This window comes from Numenius arquata, chromosome 11, assembly GCF_964106895.1.
Source record: "Numenius arquata chromosome 11, bNumArq3.hap1.1, whole genome shotgun sequence".
Classification (NCBI taxonomy): Eukaryota; Metazoa; Chordata; class Aves; order Charadriiformes; family Scolopacidae; genus Numenius; species Numenius arquata.
The window spans coordinates 7,311,332-7,327,299 of NC_133586.1; the positions used below are offsets into that span (position 1 = coordinate 7,311,332).

The 15,968-nt window shown below is 47.4% G+C and overlaps 1 protein-coding gene across 1 annotated transcript in view; it reads right to left on the reverse strand.

Annotated features, from left to right (window-relative positions):
- Positions 1-15,138, reverse strand: part of SLCO3A1 (solute carrier organic anion transporter family member 3A1) — a 143,085-nt gene extending 127,947 nt beyond the window's left edge. Inside the window, exon 1 of the mRNA XM_074156266.1 lies at positions 14,962-15,138. Within this exon, the coding sequence (XP_074012367.1) occupies positions 14,962-15,138 (177 nt within the window). The remainder of the gene's footprint in view (positions 1-14,961) is intronic.
- Positions 15,139-15,968: the final 830 nt, after the last annotated feature.

Below are 15,968 nucleotides of genomic sequence, written 5' to 3' on the forward strand. Positions count from 1 at the left end.
TCAGGGTTTGAAGGTGACCTTCGGTCTATTCCTACCTGAGAACCTGGTTATTATCTGAACGTTTTCTGTGTGATGAATGGGGGGATGGAAGTTGTAAAGGGCAGACTTGTGACATTTGCATGTTTAAGTTTGGTAGCCCTGAGCGCACACAACTTTATATCCCATACCATCACATCATCTCCCCATTTTGCCACTTCTCAAAGGTAGCAAGCCCCTTTTCTCCTGAACAGAAGGCGATTTACAACTGTCTTTTAAAATAACACATGCAAAATAACCTACAGGGAATAAAAAAAATCTTACGGTTAAAGAAAAATTAAATGGGAGATCTAGCTAGAACTTGCAGACTTGTCATGATCTCACTTGTCTCAACATGTTCCCTGCAAAACAGAGATACAGGCAATGAGATGTCTCACCAGATGATGGGAGCTCTGCTCCTTGGGACTCACTATGAAGCGAGCTATCAAAAAGCCAATGAACAAACGCATCTGCTGAGGCTGTACACACAGATGGCTGAATTTCACCCCTGTGTCTGCAGGATTAACAATAACCCATGTCAGAGACAGGCACCAAACAGCAGCTGATGGGGTCCCCTCACTGTAGAATCACCAGACCCTGCAAAAATTCAATGAGCACATGCAAGAAAAACAGAAGTCGTCACCTCTTCTACTTACCTACTGGAGTCTGACATGAGCAAAAGCACAATATGAGAGAGGTTCCCATGGAGGACCACTGCTTCTACAGCAGGGGCACACCGAATTCTGGGAGGAATCCAGAATTTGGGCACTGCAAAGCAGGAATGGTTTTGTATTCAATGTTCAATGCCAAGCCAGAGATGTTCACTCACCAATTGGCTGCTGCAGCCACCATAAGCACTATCTCTCTTCCCCTTGTACTTTCCCAACCTCTGGTTTCTCTTAACCCTGATTTTGCAGGTGCATGACAGACCAGCCAGGACAAGAGCTGCACACGTGGCTGCAGGATTCCCACCGCCAGCAGGAATCTGTCACATGTCACCTCCAGGTGCACTGCTCAAAGCCGTGCTAAGCTTCACTGGGAGATACACAGCAAGAAAAGGGAAATGAAAGCCATATGCATGAAACTAAGGAAGACAAAAGCCCCTGGTGTCTCAGCAAAGCGTCCCACGCAGCCCCTGAGTATAGGTTTCTCAAACTGGGGGATGACACTAGCGGACCTGTGATGGAGAACAGGGATGAGTCCAGTCCAGCTTGCATGGGGAAAGCTGGAAAACTGGCACTGCCTTAGCCTGTCTGCAGGTTTCATGAACTGAGCAGGTCTGACTGGTGGAAGGCTTGTTCTTCATCCGCTCTCACTACCTGCTGTTGCTACATCTTTTGTTTTCTTTAACCCAAGCAACTAAAGTTTTCCTCGCAGCTCCAAGCCCATTTTCTTCCCATCACACATTTTCTCTCCAGTAATTTCAAATCCAGTGTTTTCATCTCCTTCCACAGTTCTTCGCTCATCCCTCGCAGACAGCTTCTACATGAAGTTCATCCTCTTTATATTCAGCTTCTCCCTGGTTCCTGGCTCCCCAAGGTACTAATTACAATACAGTTTATTAGCCAGGCACATAACATTTAGACTCTGAATTTAGCCTGCTTTAAATGAAGCCAGACACCACTGAAGCAGTCCACTGCTGTCAATAACAGGGAAGGAGATTTTTCAAAAGCACTTAAGTGGCTTTGGAACAAGAGTCCCATTTTCAAAGAGACAACTCAACTTGTCAATGAGAGCATGGCTCAGAGAGCATCTTTGAAAAATAACACCCTCAGGCTCTTTTAAAATTCATCACTACCAAAGAGCAAGTAAAACAGCCCCGAGCGGACTTTTTCCTGTGAAGGCTCAAAAAGCAAAGGGCTAGATGCTTCAGCCCTGTGGCTTTAGACAGGTGAGAAGGAAGGAGGGACACCATTCAGCTGGCAACAAGGCTGCATCATAGCCCAGGGTGAAGGGAAAAGCCTCACAGACCATCTGCGGGTAGGTAACACAAAATTACCAGCCCAATTAATTCATTTAATTCAAATTATTATGGTAGCTGGTACAGACCTGGCTTAGGGTCCAAGCCACGGTGCCTCTTTCATTCCAGTTACCGTCATTGTAGCAGCTGAGTGCCCATCACCCCAGCCTACAAGTTGCCCATGAAGCCAGCCAATACCATACCTAGCGTATTTGCTGATGGAGAGAAAAAGCCCAGAGAAGACCTGGGGAAGTCCATGACAAAGCCAGGAAATGAGCCCAAACACCCCTGATCTGCATCTTCACCAGAAAATACAAATAGTAGCTGTCCCTCAGCCAACAAGCATCACCCCATGGGCAAAGCTGTCCTCTCCCAAGTCTGCCACATGTCACGTTGTCCAAATGTGAATGAAAATAGATTTCTCTGGGCACGAACATTAGTCTTGACTGATGAAGGGAGTCAGTTTGGACATGACAGCTCTGGACAGCCAGCTGCAAAGTAAGAGCCTGGCTTGAAAACATTACCCACGTGTGGCAGGAATGTTCCTCTGTCCCTGCCAAGAAGCCACCATCAACAGAATCTGCCTAGCCAGTATTGGCTCAGAGGACACAAGTTGCTGTTCCTCCATCATTTAATCTCTCACTTGCGTGAGCAGCAGGGGCGAGGGAGAGGGCAGGGAAATACACAGTGACATGGACTCCTGGAAACACTCCATGAACTTAATTTTTTGTGACGCTGTCTGGATACAAAGAGTTCTGAGCGTAATCAGGATGCTGAGAATCAAATTGAAAGTGTCTGAACCTATACGCTAGGCACCACAGGGGGCAAATAAAGGAGAAAGCAAAGGTCATTTTAGTTTCAACTTTCATTCCCGGTGTAGCAAGGTTCTATGCATCTCTTAAAGACCCCATACCTTGAAGCCTCAGTGCCATGCCTAATAGAAATCCATAAAGTTTTGGTCAAATCGGACACTGGAGTAACCAAATTCAACACTGGAGTAACCAGACACACTCCATTCATGCAAAAAGGCACCGTTAACTAACCAGAATACTCCACTTTGCCACAGATCATTTGCAGAACATTTTTGTTCATTTTGGCCAACAACCCCCCACCCCAAACAGTAATGCCATCTCAGAGCAAGCAATTTTGAAGATGAGAACACAGAAGCATTGAGCTGGGACATTACAGGAGAGCCTGGGAAAAAAACTCTCCAAGAAGCTAAATTCTGCCTTCTTATCTCCACTCTCCCATTCTCCCTCCCCTGACTCAAAATCCCAACTATGCAGAGTCCTCAACTGGTTTCAAGCCCTGACCCTCAATAAATAAAAATCTTGTGCCCTGGATGAAAACAAGCCAGTTTCTCCTGCCAGTGACCCTCTGGTCACATCAATGCAGTGATAGCAGAGAGAACCCTGCATCCAGATTTACCTCCAGGTTGTTACCCTGCTAACCAATTGCGCACTGGATACCTGCCCACCAAACACCAAAGATGCAGCTTATTAATGCAAGAGCATCTTGAAAACTCAGATAATGATAAAGGTCCCTGGGAACTGTTCAGAGAGATACTTCAAGAGTTTGCAATTCAAAAATGGCACAGAACTGATTCCAGAGGCTGCATCCAGTATTTCCCAAGAGTCACTCCACACAACTACAGTAATTCATTAGGGATCTATTTAAATAAGAAGGCAAAATAAAAATTCTGGAAAAAAGTTGTCCAGCATTGAATTAAGCTAAATGATTCAAATCAATAAATGCCATCTCAGCTAAGAGAAGCTACACTGTAAGCCCCAAATGCTTCCACAAGACACGGCGAGAAGAAATTCGAAACTTCTGCCTTCTTGGTAAGAGCAAGCGCTGAGATTAAGAGCAACACAGAAGCCCTGATGCATCCTAATCCACAGAAAACACTGGACTTCTGTACAGGGCCAGCATTTGAGAAAGCTCGTACAGTCCCGCCAAATGACACAGCAAACCCACAAAGCTGTGCCTCCAGCACATGGTTTGCTAGCGCGGCTTAACTTCAATAGCCATCGAACAACTCCCAAGCTGGTTTTGGAATCTGTTCATTCACAGAGAGATTTGTCAATGCAGAAGTGGCCTCAATTGAGCAAATAAACTCTTGGAAGCGAACGCTTTATTTAGCTCCATGGAATACTTGAAATCTTCCCTTTTCAGTCTTTGCTCTTGAGTTCTTTAAAGTTGGTAGGTTTGAATCCCAAGGACTATGGGAAAGCTTTTCAGTAACCCCAAGCCAGCTCCCTTAATATACAATTTTTTAAAATAGTATTAAATATCACAGATTGTAGCACGAGAAGAAACACTAAACAAAACCCAACCTAGACCGGCGTTGTTGCACTGTGACCCAAGCAGTGGGTCGAGGTACCCATGTGGTTTTTTGATACCACCTTTTGATGACAGAAGTACAAACCCAGGGCCAAAGCACCCCTCTTTGGGCCGAAGCTGGAGAACAGAAGATGTGGCAGGATCCTGCAGGAACACAATTGAGCTCAGTGCGCGTTCACCGCACTGAGCACCTCGGATGAGACCGACTACAGGATCACCCAAACCGGCTGATATTACAAAACTAACATTGCTGCCCTTCACAAACAAGCACCCCCGGACAAGGCATCCCTTCAGCTAAAGCTCCTGTCCCTCAGCCAGCAGCTGCGCTGACTTCAGACATAAGGACCTGCATTATAACTAGCCATAGGCAGCAGGAAACAAAGTGTGCATCTCATCCAGAGGCTGAAAGGCCCATTGTAATTAGCCGCTCTCGGCCTTGTACGTTGAACAAGACAAAAACAAAAACCAGTTTTCTTTTGCTGGTAAGCCCTAAAATTGCTGCCCACTGTTTCTCATAAAGAGCCTATACGCCCAATGCTTTTTCTCTGCCCATCACACAACTGAAGAACAGGGCACAGGCTATGGGGAAGGTTAATTCCCACAATAATCAAATTTTACAGACAATGCCTGCAGGACAGAAAGAATACCGATGTGTTTTAGTCGCACAGACATGTGTTTCTCCTTGGGTTGAACCTGCTTGCTGCCCAGTGGCACACCACAAAAACTGGTGATTGACCACCAAGTGCAGACGGGATCCAAGCACAGGGAAAAACATCTACCCAACGCCAGCCAACATTTCTGCAAAGAGCATGTCGGTGCTCAAACATGATTAATGGTTTACTTTAGCTCATGGGTAGAGGGTGGATGCTCTCCCAGCAGAGCTCAGCGAGCACCTGATGGAGACATTCTCCCAGTGAGCCTGGAAGAAGGGGTGAGATGGGGGCAAGGTGGTGTTTTAATTTTTGCCTTTGTTTCAAGCATCCAAATCTATTTTAATTGGCAATAAAAATTTCCCTCAGGTCAAGACTGCTTTGCCCCTGACAGTAATTGCTAGTCTTCATCTCAACCCACGAGCTTTTTCACCTCATTTTCTACCCCCGTCCTGTTGAGCATGGGAGCGAGAGAGCGGCTGAGTGGGCGTCTTGGCTGCAGTCCAGGGATAACCCACCACAAAACCTCACCAAGCAAGGTGGAAACTCTTCAAAAGAGAGAAGTTAAAGCTTTTAAGAAAAACTTGGTGAAAATAGCTTTACTAAACCATGTCAATTACAGCTCTTCCTGCAGCTCAGAGGAATGATGAGAAGCAAACCACGGGACTGAAAAACTGGAGATCTAAACTCAAGTTTTTCCTCTTTAAAAATCAAGCCCTAGTTACATATTGTTATTTTTCTGTTGTTTCCCAGTTACAGGGAAAGAAAGGATCAACCCCTAATTTGGCACCTCAATACATCATGCAACACTCGCACCGTGGCAGGATGAGAAGCAAGCATGTTTCCAGCAGATGAAAGTCATTAGCACAGCACAACAAGCAGCAGGACACCACTGGGGGCATTTCTCCTTCATATTTTTCAAAATCATTTTCTTTTAGTCAGTATTTTTAGCTTCTCTTTTGGAAGCTCCAAATGCTTCCCGTGACATTTCTCGTTACAGACGTGTGCGTGTGTACGCACAGGTTTGGTATCATTCAGAGGTGCAGGAGACTTGTCCTGCTACTGCCTCAAGCAAGGCACACGTCGGTCCTCCTGGAGCCTTTCAGAGGTTCCCTTCAAGCCAAGGAGTGAGGTTTGGCCCACACCCCAGCATCATAACGCTCCCAAGCAACTCTCTGGTCTACGGCTAATGATGTGCCAAACCAGGTTTGCACAAAGCTGAGGAGAGAAGTGGAAAGAGGTAGCAGCTATTTCACATCCTCCTTTTCAGAAATAAAAAATAAGAACCCCAAAACAACCTTTCTGCAACTCTTCCTGTTGAAGTTCTACCGGAGAAAACAAAAGGCCATTCATTGTTTAACACCACGGGTTGCAATCCTGTGAAGTTACGGTGTTTTCTCACCCCCTGTTATCCCTTTGGAGAATTAAAGGGACGAAACACATCTGAAAATACAGAAAATTCAGAACTCTGCCCTGGTATGGCACACATACTCATCACTGCTATCCTCTGGCCATCCTGCGTTTGAGTGTGGTGCTCCCGGCCAGCTGAGATCATGCAAAGCTCCATCTGGTCCAGGTTCCAAGCAGACTCTAGGAAAAATGCTTACTTTTCACCTTACATCAAGGTATGGAATAATTCACCTGTTTTAGGAACATAGAGGGCACCACAACCTGGCATCTCGACTGCAAAACAATTCCACGTCATTTCATTTGATTTTTCAGGCATTAAGCTGTTATGTGTCACCTCAAAATACACATATACAACATACACGTCAAGGCTGTTTCTTATAGATTGACCCAAAGCCAATGCTGATTTCAATTCAAATAAAAATCTATCTTTTAGTGGGGAAAAAAATAAAATACCACTCTATGTTTTCAAAAATGAAAAGTGAAACATTTCTGGAAGATTTCTGTATTTTCCACACCCACATCCCACAACTCTTCCCAAACAGCCAAGCTTTCTTTCACTTTGTGGTAGAGTTTGTAGCTGCCTTTTTATTAGGGGAAAAACAAAAACAAAACCAAAAAAACAACCTAGAGAAAATATTGGATTCAACTGCAAACATCAAAGCACCAAAAAAAACTTGAAAGCAAATCTGACATAGTTGCTTCAGAAACCATAATGCTGGGTGAGTCACGAAGACCTCAATACAACTGAATTATCCAGGTTCCTTCAAAAACTTCACTGTCATTTTATGGATTGCCATAAAACTGAATTTTAAGTCTTTTCCCACTTCCAGTAAACTAAGGCATTATGAATTATACAGGTGAACAGCATGGTAAGTGTTTTAAAAGGACATTTAAATATTAAAAATAAGAGAATTCCAGCAATCCTTGCCCAGAAAACAGATCATTATGTAGCATGGAAAAACAACTTCTGTGCTCCCACACCTGCCCTCAGCCACTTATCTAAAAGTCACCGGGCCTGCAAACATGCAGAAATCATCCATGCGATAGCTGCAGACGCCAAAGATAAAGATGTTCAAAAAAAACCATGGAAATCAGCTGGCTGCTCGGTGAGGAGAAAGGATATTATGATGGGAGAGGTCACAGAGAGGAAAAACAAAAAACCAAACCACAGCAAATTGCTTCACTTCTTCTTGAACCACAGAAAATAAACACCAATGATGATAAATATTCAAACAAACTTGAAATAAAGATTTTGCTTTCATGCTGCAAGCAGTCACCTAAAATTATGGTGCGCGTTCAGGCGCTGCTGCGGTACGAGCCCCAGTAGAAGATCTGCAACTTCAATACAAGGGGCACTGTGCAACGGCGGGAGGAGGCAGCCTCCCTCCCTCGCTTCAGCAGGAAATATTTAGGTATCAAAACGCAGAAACAAATCACTTTCAGAATAAGGCTGGGAAAGAGAAAGTTGCTACCTGGAGAGCTTAAGAAATCCGATTTTAGTTCTGAGGTCCTTCCTGGATTTGCTAAGCGAGGAGGGGCAGATCCAGCCATACCTGTGCTGTCTGTCGGTCTTCATCCCTACATGATTATGACTGCATCCCCACCTAAAATCCAGGAAAAGGGAATGGTTCCTTTCCTCCATGCTTTGATCCGACCACTCAAACGGAAACACCCTGGATGCAGGGAGCACCTCCCTATAAACATTACAGAATGCTTCCCATAATAGGGCAGAGTCATCCCAGTGCCGGTGGGAAGAAGTGCTCGAGACTCCAGGAACTCCCGGAACAGCTTGCTATCCCTATCGATTGTATCGATAGCCTATGAAACGTGGCAGTGTGAAAGCTCGACTTGCATTGCAATATGTATCTCCAAAGAGACAGAGAGTCTAGTGGTTGCTCCAAGGTGACCTGGAGATGGGACTCTTGGGGTTCTAGTCCTGGTTTCGCAGCAGTTATAATGAAACCTTGTAAATCAAAATCAGTGGCCCACTTTTCTACGCAATAGGAAAAATTAATTCTTCCGGACTTCACTGGAGCACTTAAAGGAGTTACTACACAAAGTATTATCATGTGTTCATTGAAACTTCCTTGGATGATGCTTGGAATATATCACTTTGCAGCTTCATCTGGTGTTGATCAGAAGGCAAAGCTATACTAATGCATCCAAGCTGCAACCTCACCCACTAAATAGTATGCCATTGTTTAATCTTGCTACCGTGAAGGAATAACTAGAGACCAAGGAGTGTACAAGTAAGGAAACATTTTAGATTATTATACACAGAGGACAAATTCTTCTTGATGAATTGCAGAATAACTCTTCTGAAGCAATAAATTTACTCCGCTGTAGCAGAACAGAAGCTGGCTTTTGGTTCCTTACAATATCCTGAAAGTAAGGGAAGAGAAAGCCCATGTAACCCATTCCCTTTCTGGGAACCAGGGAATATCTGCTGTCCCTTCCAGGGAAGGAGAGGGATCGCAGTTCAACCCAGCCCTCCCCGGGACAAGGGCTACATTATGATTTAGAGTCACACTGCGGAAAGTTACTGAGCAAGAACGACACAGACCTTCAGACCAATGTATTCTCCGATCTCATTCAAGACCCCTCTCAATCTCGGCTGCATTAATGCTGCGGGCCATTAAAACTGGGAGCGCTAGTTGTCACACAGGCACACAGCAAATGCTAGAGATTTAGGAAGCAAAGGCTGGCCAAAAGAAATGAGACATTGGTTTTACGATGGATCGTAACATTTCTAACAGGCTCCTCTTTCTTTCAGGGCTTACAAATATCACTTGGCCCTTACAGAGGAAAGGAAGACCTGCCAAACTTCCCGCTAAAAGTAATAAAAAAATTAAACACTAAAATCAATTAGTCCACACTCTTACACATTAAGTGCATTTTGCTTTTAAATGCATTTAACCAAGAAGGCATCAGATTGTTAAGTTTGGATTCACTCTGCAAATGGCACACAGTATATAACGGAGGAGATAAACATGTCATTTTCTCTACAACATTTCATCTATTAGTAGTAAATAAAAGAAAACTTTAAACCGAAGTATAAACGCCAGTTACTCACACGCCTTCCTGCTACTCAAAAATCCAACCTACACCTGGATCAGAAATTGTTTCTACTAATTTATCTAAAGTTTTTGTGTTAATACTCAATGCCACACTCCGGACCCAAGTCCCACAGGAGCCTTTAAGTATCAGAACCCAGAGCTGCATCTGGTTTCTCCTCCACCCCGCAGTCAGAGACCTGAAAAACATCAAAAGGCTTCTTAGAGAAGAAATACGAATGCAGTCAAAGGAGGTAGTTTAGAATAACTTTCTGCGCAACTCAGCTGCAAAACAGACAATATTCTCTAATGGGAAAGGCATACTAGAAACAACTTTCCAGAAATAACATTGCCAGCAAAGATATATTAAGGGAAAATGAACTGTAAGCAATAACCAGCCAATGCTTGGCAATCTTCATCCCCACTAAAACATTTATTTTCTCTCCATGTTTTTTTTTTTCCCCTTAAATACCCCAGTGACAAATAAATTATGAGCATTACAGCTAATTTATTACTCAGCACTGCTGAGGATGGAAAGGAAAAAAAAGAGACAGTGATATTTTAAAGCCGATTCTTATTCTAGGAAAATAAATACTTTAATAAAAACAATAATAAATTCAATGGGAAAAACTGCTCTTGCAGTTAAGTCACTGGACTGAAGCACCTGAAACTGGGATTCCTTGCTCTGCCAGACTCTGCCCATGCCAAAGCTACTAAGGCTCTGCCATTGTTAACCAAGCAAAAGCTTTATCAATAGCTTCAGCAACAGCATCAGGCTCTTAATTTCTGCCTCAGTTTCCCCACCTGCAGCATTTCTCCCACCCAGGCTATTCACACTGCAAAGGCTCAGGGGCAAACGCTGTTGTACAGCACCAAGCACAACGGAAGGCTTTGAACCATTGCCCTGATATATTAAAATTGGCTTCAATAACATCCGCCATGCAGAACTCTCCGCTGACTTCAAGGAGGGTTGGACAAGGTCTCTAGGACAAGAGAGACAACTGCTTTCTGTACTGTCACAGGAAAACAGCTTCATTTAACACGGGAGGAGAAGAGGTTGTGCACCAAAGCAACTTAAAAATCCAAGAGCCAAATTCTGCTCTTAAACCCTCGGTTCCCTGGTGTCCATCTCACAGGACCCTTATTTCTCTCTGTTCCAGCAGGAACCTTTAATGTTTAACTTCTGTATTTATCTTCGATACTTATTTTTTCCCCAAATATGGAATTTTAAGATCTTCTTTAATATCCCAAACTCCAGTTGCAATAGAACAGAACAGAAAGAGTCTGTCTCGGAGGCCACACACGCACACGCAGTCTCACCTGGACTCACATTTTTACTGCAGACACGTTAAGGGGGCTTTTGCAGGCTGCAGTCAAACAGTGCTGCACAGGCAGGGCTCTGGCCGGGAAGTTAAGCGTGGCTCAAAAGTTTTCATTCAGCAAAACAAGAAACAAGTCGGCATTCATTCCCACGCAAACACCAACGCGCCCTCCTTGGGAGGGACCAATTATTTTCCTTCCCATCTCATGTTGGGGCCAGTCATCCTCTATCACTTGATAAAGCACGTGAATCGCAGCATCCAAAGCTGCAGCAAACAGAGACATCTCAGTAAAGCTCTGTGAAAACAGCTACCCGGAGCACACCACAGAACCGCTTCCCAGCACGCTTCCCATATGCGTGCCCCTTATCCAAAGAAGCCCGTGACTTTGGCAGATGTCGGATGCTCTCAACTAGGTCAGTTTGAACCGGAGCGAGCCGAGGCTAAAGGCTAGGGAGAGAAAATTAAATTGCGCTCCGTCTCCAAAAAACTGTGGCTGTCGAACCCGAGAGCTCTTCACCTTCTGCTAAAGCTGCGATTTCGCCACCGGCCAGGCGAAAGATTTGACTGGCAGGGTGATGAAATGCCTCGGCGCTAAACCGTCAGGAGCACTCGGAAGGTTATTACCAGTTAAAATATTCCAAAATATAACGCACGCCGGAATTCGGGGGGTGGGGAGGGAGATAGGGAGGGAAGCGTTGCCAAGGTATGTGAATCAGCCTGATCGAAATCCTCATCGCCGCACGCCCGGCGTGACCGATCACACTGCTGCATTCGCCCCAAAGGCACAAGGCTCCGGCTGGAAAAAGGAGGTTCCCAGCCTTTCCCTACCGGTGCCATCCGCACCAGGAACGCTCGGCTCTTTAATTCGCAGACCCACGCCGCAGGAGAGCAACCGGGGGTGGAAATCAGCTGGGCTTTTCCAAGTTGCTGCGAAAACCCTGAGCAACTTCTGCAGCAGGAACGAACGCCTGCAGACGGGCAGGCAGCATCTTCCCCGCTGCCACTGCAGTCGCTGGGAAATTCAAGTTTCCAAAAGCAGGCAGGAGTAATTAGATGAAGCCAAATAAATGCATACACAAAACCTTACAAGAATATGCAAATAACAGGGTGTATTCAGCAGCCCCAGAAATTAAGGCAGCAGCACAGGCTTGTATTTGCATAAACTATGCAGGGTATGGCAGCGAGTCATTTTGGAACATGTGCATTCTGCAAACAGCAAGAGCAGTAATTGACAAATATTTTGGAACGTGACATTGATCAAATACTCCCTAAAACTTCACAGGAAAAACCTCAGCGACACTGTCCTAATTAACCATAGACATCCACTGTTGGCATCCTGGGGTATTTTCACTGCTGAGTTCTGTGGGAAAAGAATTGGACTTTATAGATTTTTATCAGCATTTATTATTTATAAAGCCCTGTTGGCAAGCACAATGTTTTATGAACAAATAAAAGTGAATGATCTTTGCTTCAGAACCACATAATGAATGAATGTCTACTTTGTACATACATTCAAGTGGGCGCTGCTAGTTTATTATGCAGAGAACATGGGGAAAAAAAAAAAAAAAGAAGGTTTTACGTCTCTAAAAAGAAATAACAATATCCACTTCTAAATGTACCGACACGAAAGCCAAGCCCAATCAAAACTGAGCTCTTCAATCACCCCTAAGAGGCCAAGCCCCTGCCTTGTCTTCTTAAGAAGCTGAGTTTTTGCCCTCGTGGTCTCCCTGTGCAGAGCACGGCAGCCAAAAACCGAGGAAACCAACTTGTCGCCGTATAAGGCGAAAAAAAAAGGTTTCTCTTCCTGAGTTACAAATAACCAGGGAAAGTCACACATGTGGCCAAGCAAAGCAGAAGTATGAATACAGTACTCGCTCACTGCTGGCAGGCTAAAATTAGCAGTTTATCCAACTGCCCAGCACCACACGCCGTGTCTGTCCTCCGCAGCATCTCCCTATTTGTCTGTCTTTCTGTTTGCTCTCCACTTTGTCTCGCCTGCTAATTTGTCCCTCGGGGAGCAGCCCGGCACGCCACCGCCGAGCCCAGCTCATCCCAGGAGCCCCCAGTAAATGAATATCCACTTGCAGTTCCACCTGGGCAACTCTGCAGTGCCTCCACTCGCGTCACCCCCGAGACGGCACCTGAGAACAGCACTTGGCCCCACGGGACACTCGGTCTGCAAAAATGATTTAGGTCCCGCACGCCTTCCACCAGGCACCTCTCCTGCTCTTGCTCCTGCTCCCCCACGACACCCGTAAACACGGCGCTCCTCCAGATCCCCTTTAAACACAGATTTACCCTCCGAAGACGTGCATCTGCTCATTGTATGAAGAGCTGCGTGGTATTCCCAGTCACGGAAGATAAATTATACAGGGAAGGGAGGAACACTTGCCCAGTGCAGCTGGGCCACTGCTTATGCATGCTGGGGATTGTTTTGAGTTTAGTTTTCTTCCACGTCCCGTCCGTCCCCGTCCCCCCCCCCCCCAGCTACTGACCAGTTGTCTTGTTACTGTTTGTGGATCTGGCCGGCCATGGGGGCATGATGTCAGGCTGGTCAGGGGACAGTCCTGGAGAATGGCAGAGGGTAGGGACAGCAGGACCTCCGCCGAGTTAACCCCTCGGAGGAGGGACTGCGGGAACTGCGGTGTTTTCAGGCCGGTGGGGCCGGGGCGCGCGAGAGGGAGGGAGCGCGGGGCTGGGCACACCACAAGAGTTGGGGAAAACAGGAGAAGAAACGCTAAACTGGTGAGGGGAGAGCAACGCAAAGGAGTTTGAGGAAAATGCCACGCTAGGGGCTACTCCTGCTGATCCTATATGCTCAGAGACTGTACCAGTGTGCCAAGATACAGTATATACATATATATATATCCTCTAGCAGGTCTGTAGGTTTCCAGCATACTGGTGCCCGCTGGGTGACATCACCTCAGTGGGCTCTTCCTTGGCCACTACTGTGATGAAGGATTATCCCACACTCATTCACACTGACAGCTCATTTTACGAGTGGCTCATCGGAAACAATGTATTTACTTACTAAGGTGTTACTCACATAAAAGAGGCATGTCCCTGTCTGGCTCCTGCAAATTAAGTGATATCCACTTATACTCACACAGCATATAGAATTACTGAATTTATCTCAACAGAGGTGATGTAGTTTCCTTTGGAATTACAAATAGGTTCCAAACTAAACTTATGCGTTTTATTATATGGAGATGACTGATAATTTCCATTTCATATTAATCAGGAATATTAACAATGGTTCGTTTAGCCACATACCTTGAAAAATTATACACCATGTTCAGTACAAATTTGCATAAGTAGTTTGAGCATGTGAGAGAGGAGCAGCTAAATACCGAATACAAGTACAGAATGCAGAGATCTTACACTTACTGTATAGCATATTACGTGTACGGCCTCAAAAAAGCCTCAGAGATTATGAATACATTTCTTTTCCATGGAAACTATAATTCTCAAATCCAGCAAGCTATTTTGAGAAATTTAAATCAACTCTACACTTACAGCTGCTGGAAGAAGAACACTTCATTTTCCACAGGCTGCCTCTCTCGGTGCATACTCAAAGGCACAAGCAGCGCCGTATGGACATCCTTCCAACTCTTCTACTACAGTTCTGCCGCTGACACCACATCTCACTATGCAGATTCAGTGCAAAGTCTAATTTTGCCTGTTCTCTACCTATCGCCAAGACTCGGGGGGCTGCTGCGCCCACCGCCGCTGCATCACTTGAAGAGGAGGAGGAAGAAAAATTAGTAAGGCGGGAGGCACGAAGTAAACGCCTCACCAGATTTTCTTGCTGTTTATTCAGGCTAAGCTGGAAAAGGCTGGCATTTGACCCGCGTCAGTGGCCAGCTCGCAAACTAGCAGCCATCCCGCCGGCACCGCCGCGCACCGGGGCGGGCAGGGGACCGGCGGCGGGAGTTGTCGCCGCAGAGGGGCGAGGGACGGGCACAAAGGTAAAAAACAAACAAACAAACAAACAAAACAACCCCCCCTCGGCGTTGCTGAGTCATTTAAGCCGTGAAACGCCGGGCTGGTGTCAAACCCACCCGGGGAGGTTGGGGGGCTGCCCCCGGCGGCCAGGAAAACTTCCCCTCCACTTCTGCCGGCGCATCCCCCGCCCCGCTCCGCGCCCCGGCAGGTACCACGGGGAGGGGAGGGGGGGTGCGGGGTTCGGCCGGCCGGCCCCCACTCACCAGGTAGGCTCCCACCGTGCCCTGGGCCAGCATCAGGGCGCACTCGGACACCAGGAAGAGCTGGATGCTGGAGAAGCAGGAGACCTTCCTCCGCCGCCTCCGCTGCCGCGGCGCGCCGGCCCCCGGCAGCTCCCCGCCGCCGCCACCGCTGCCCGCCGATCCCCGCTTCCCCGGCATCCTCCCGGGCACCGCCGCCGCGGGATGGCGGGCCCCGCGGCTGCTCCGCGCCTTCCTCCTCCTCCTCCTCCTCCTCCTGGGGGTGCCAATCACAGCGGCAGCCCGAGGCGGCTGCCTCTCCGCCCGCGGGCTGCTGCCATGGCCAGCTCGCCGCCGCCTCCTCCTCCTCCTCCTCCTCCCGTCTCTCCTCCCCTCGCCCTGCCGCGCTCCCTCTCTCCGCCGGCCCCGCGCAGGCCGGATCCGCGCCCCCGCCGGCGAGGGGCGGGGGAAAGCGCAGCGCTGGCGCCGGCGGAGGCTCCGCGGCGGGCGGGGGGGTGGCCCCGTCCCGGGATACGCGCGGGCGACGCGGCCGGCTCCTATCGCCGCGGGAGGGGGCGAGAACCGCAATACCCCCCCCTCACACACACACACACAGCGGGCCCGGTGCGGGGAAGGGAGCGAAGCCCGACAGCGGAGCCGGCTCCCGCACCGGGCTGGAAGTTTGTCACGCTGGGCGAGTGGCCCCCAAATCGGCCTGCCTACCCCCCTCATCCCCTTCCTGGCATCTTCCCCCCCCATCCCCTTCCGGGCATCCCCCGGGCTGGGTGCCCTGATTTCACACTCCTGCAAACACTCCTTTCCGTGGAGCAAAGACCATACAAAAACCGCATATTCAAATAAAATAGGTGCCGTGCGTTGCCACGTGGGCGAGGTTTGGCTCTCAGGCCCGCGCTTCATGTCCCCAAGCCACGTGCCCTTCCGACCCTGCCGTCTGTTGTCACCCCCACCTCAAGTTCTAATTTCAAGAGCTATCTTCTTTTAAAAACCGCTAATCGTCACTTCTACTATTA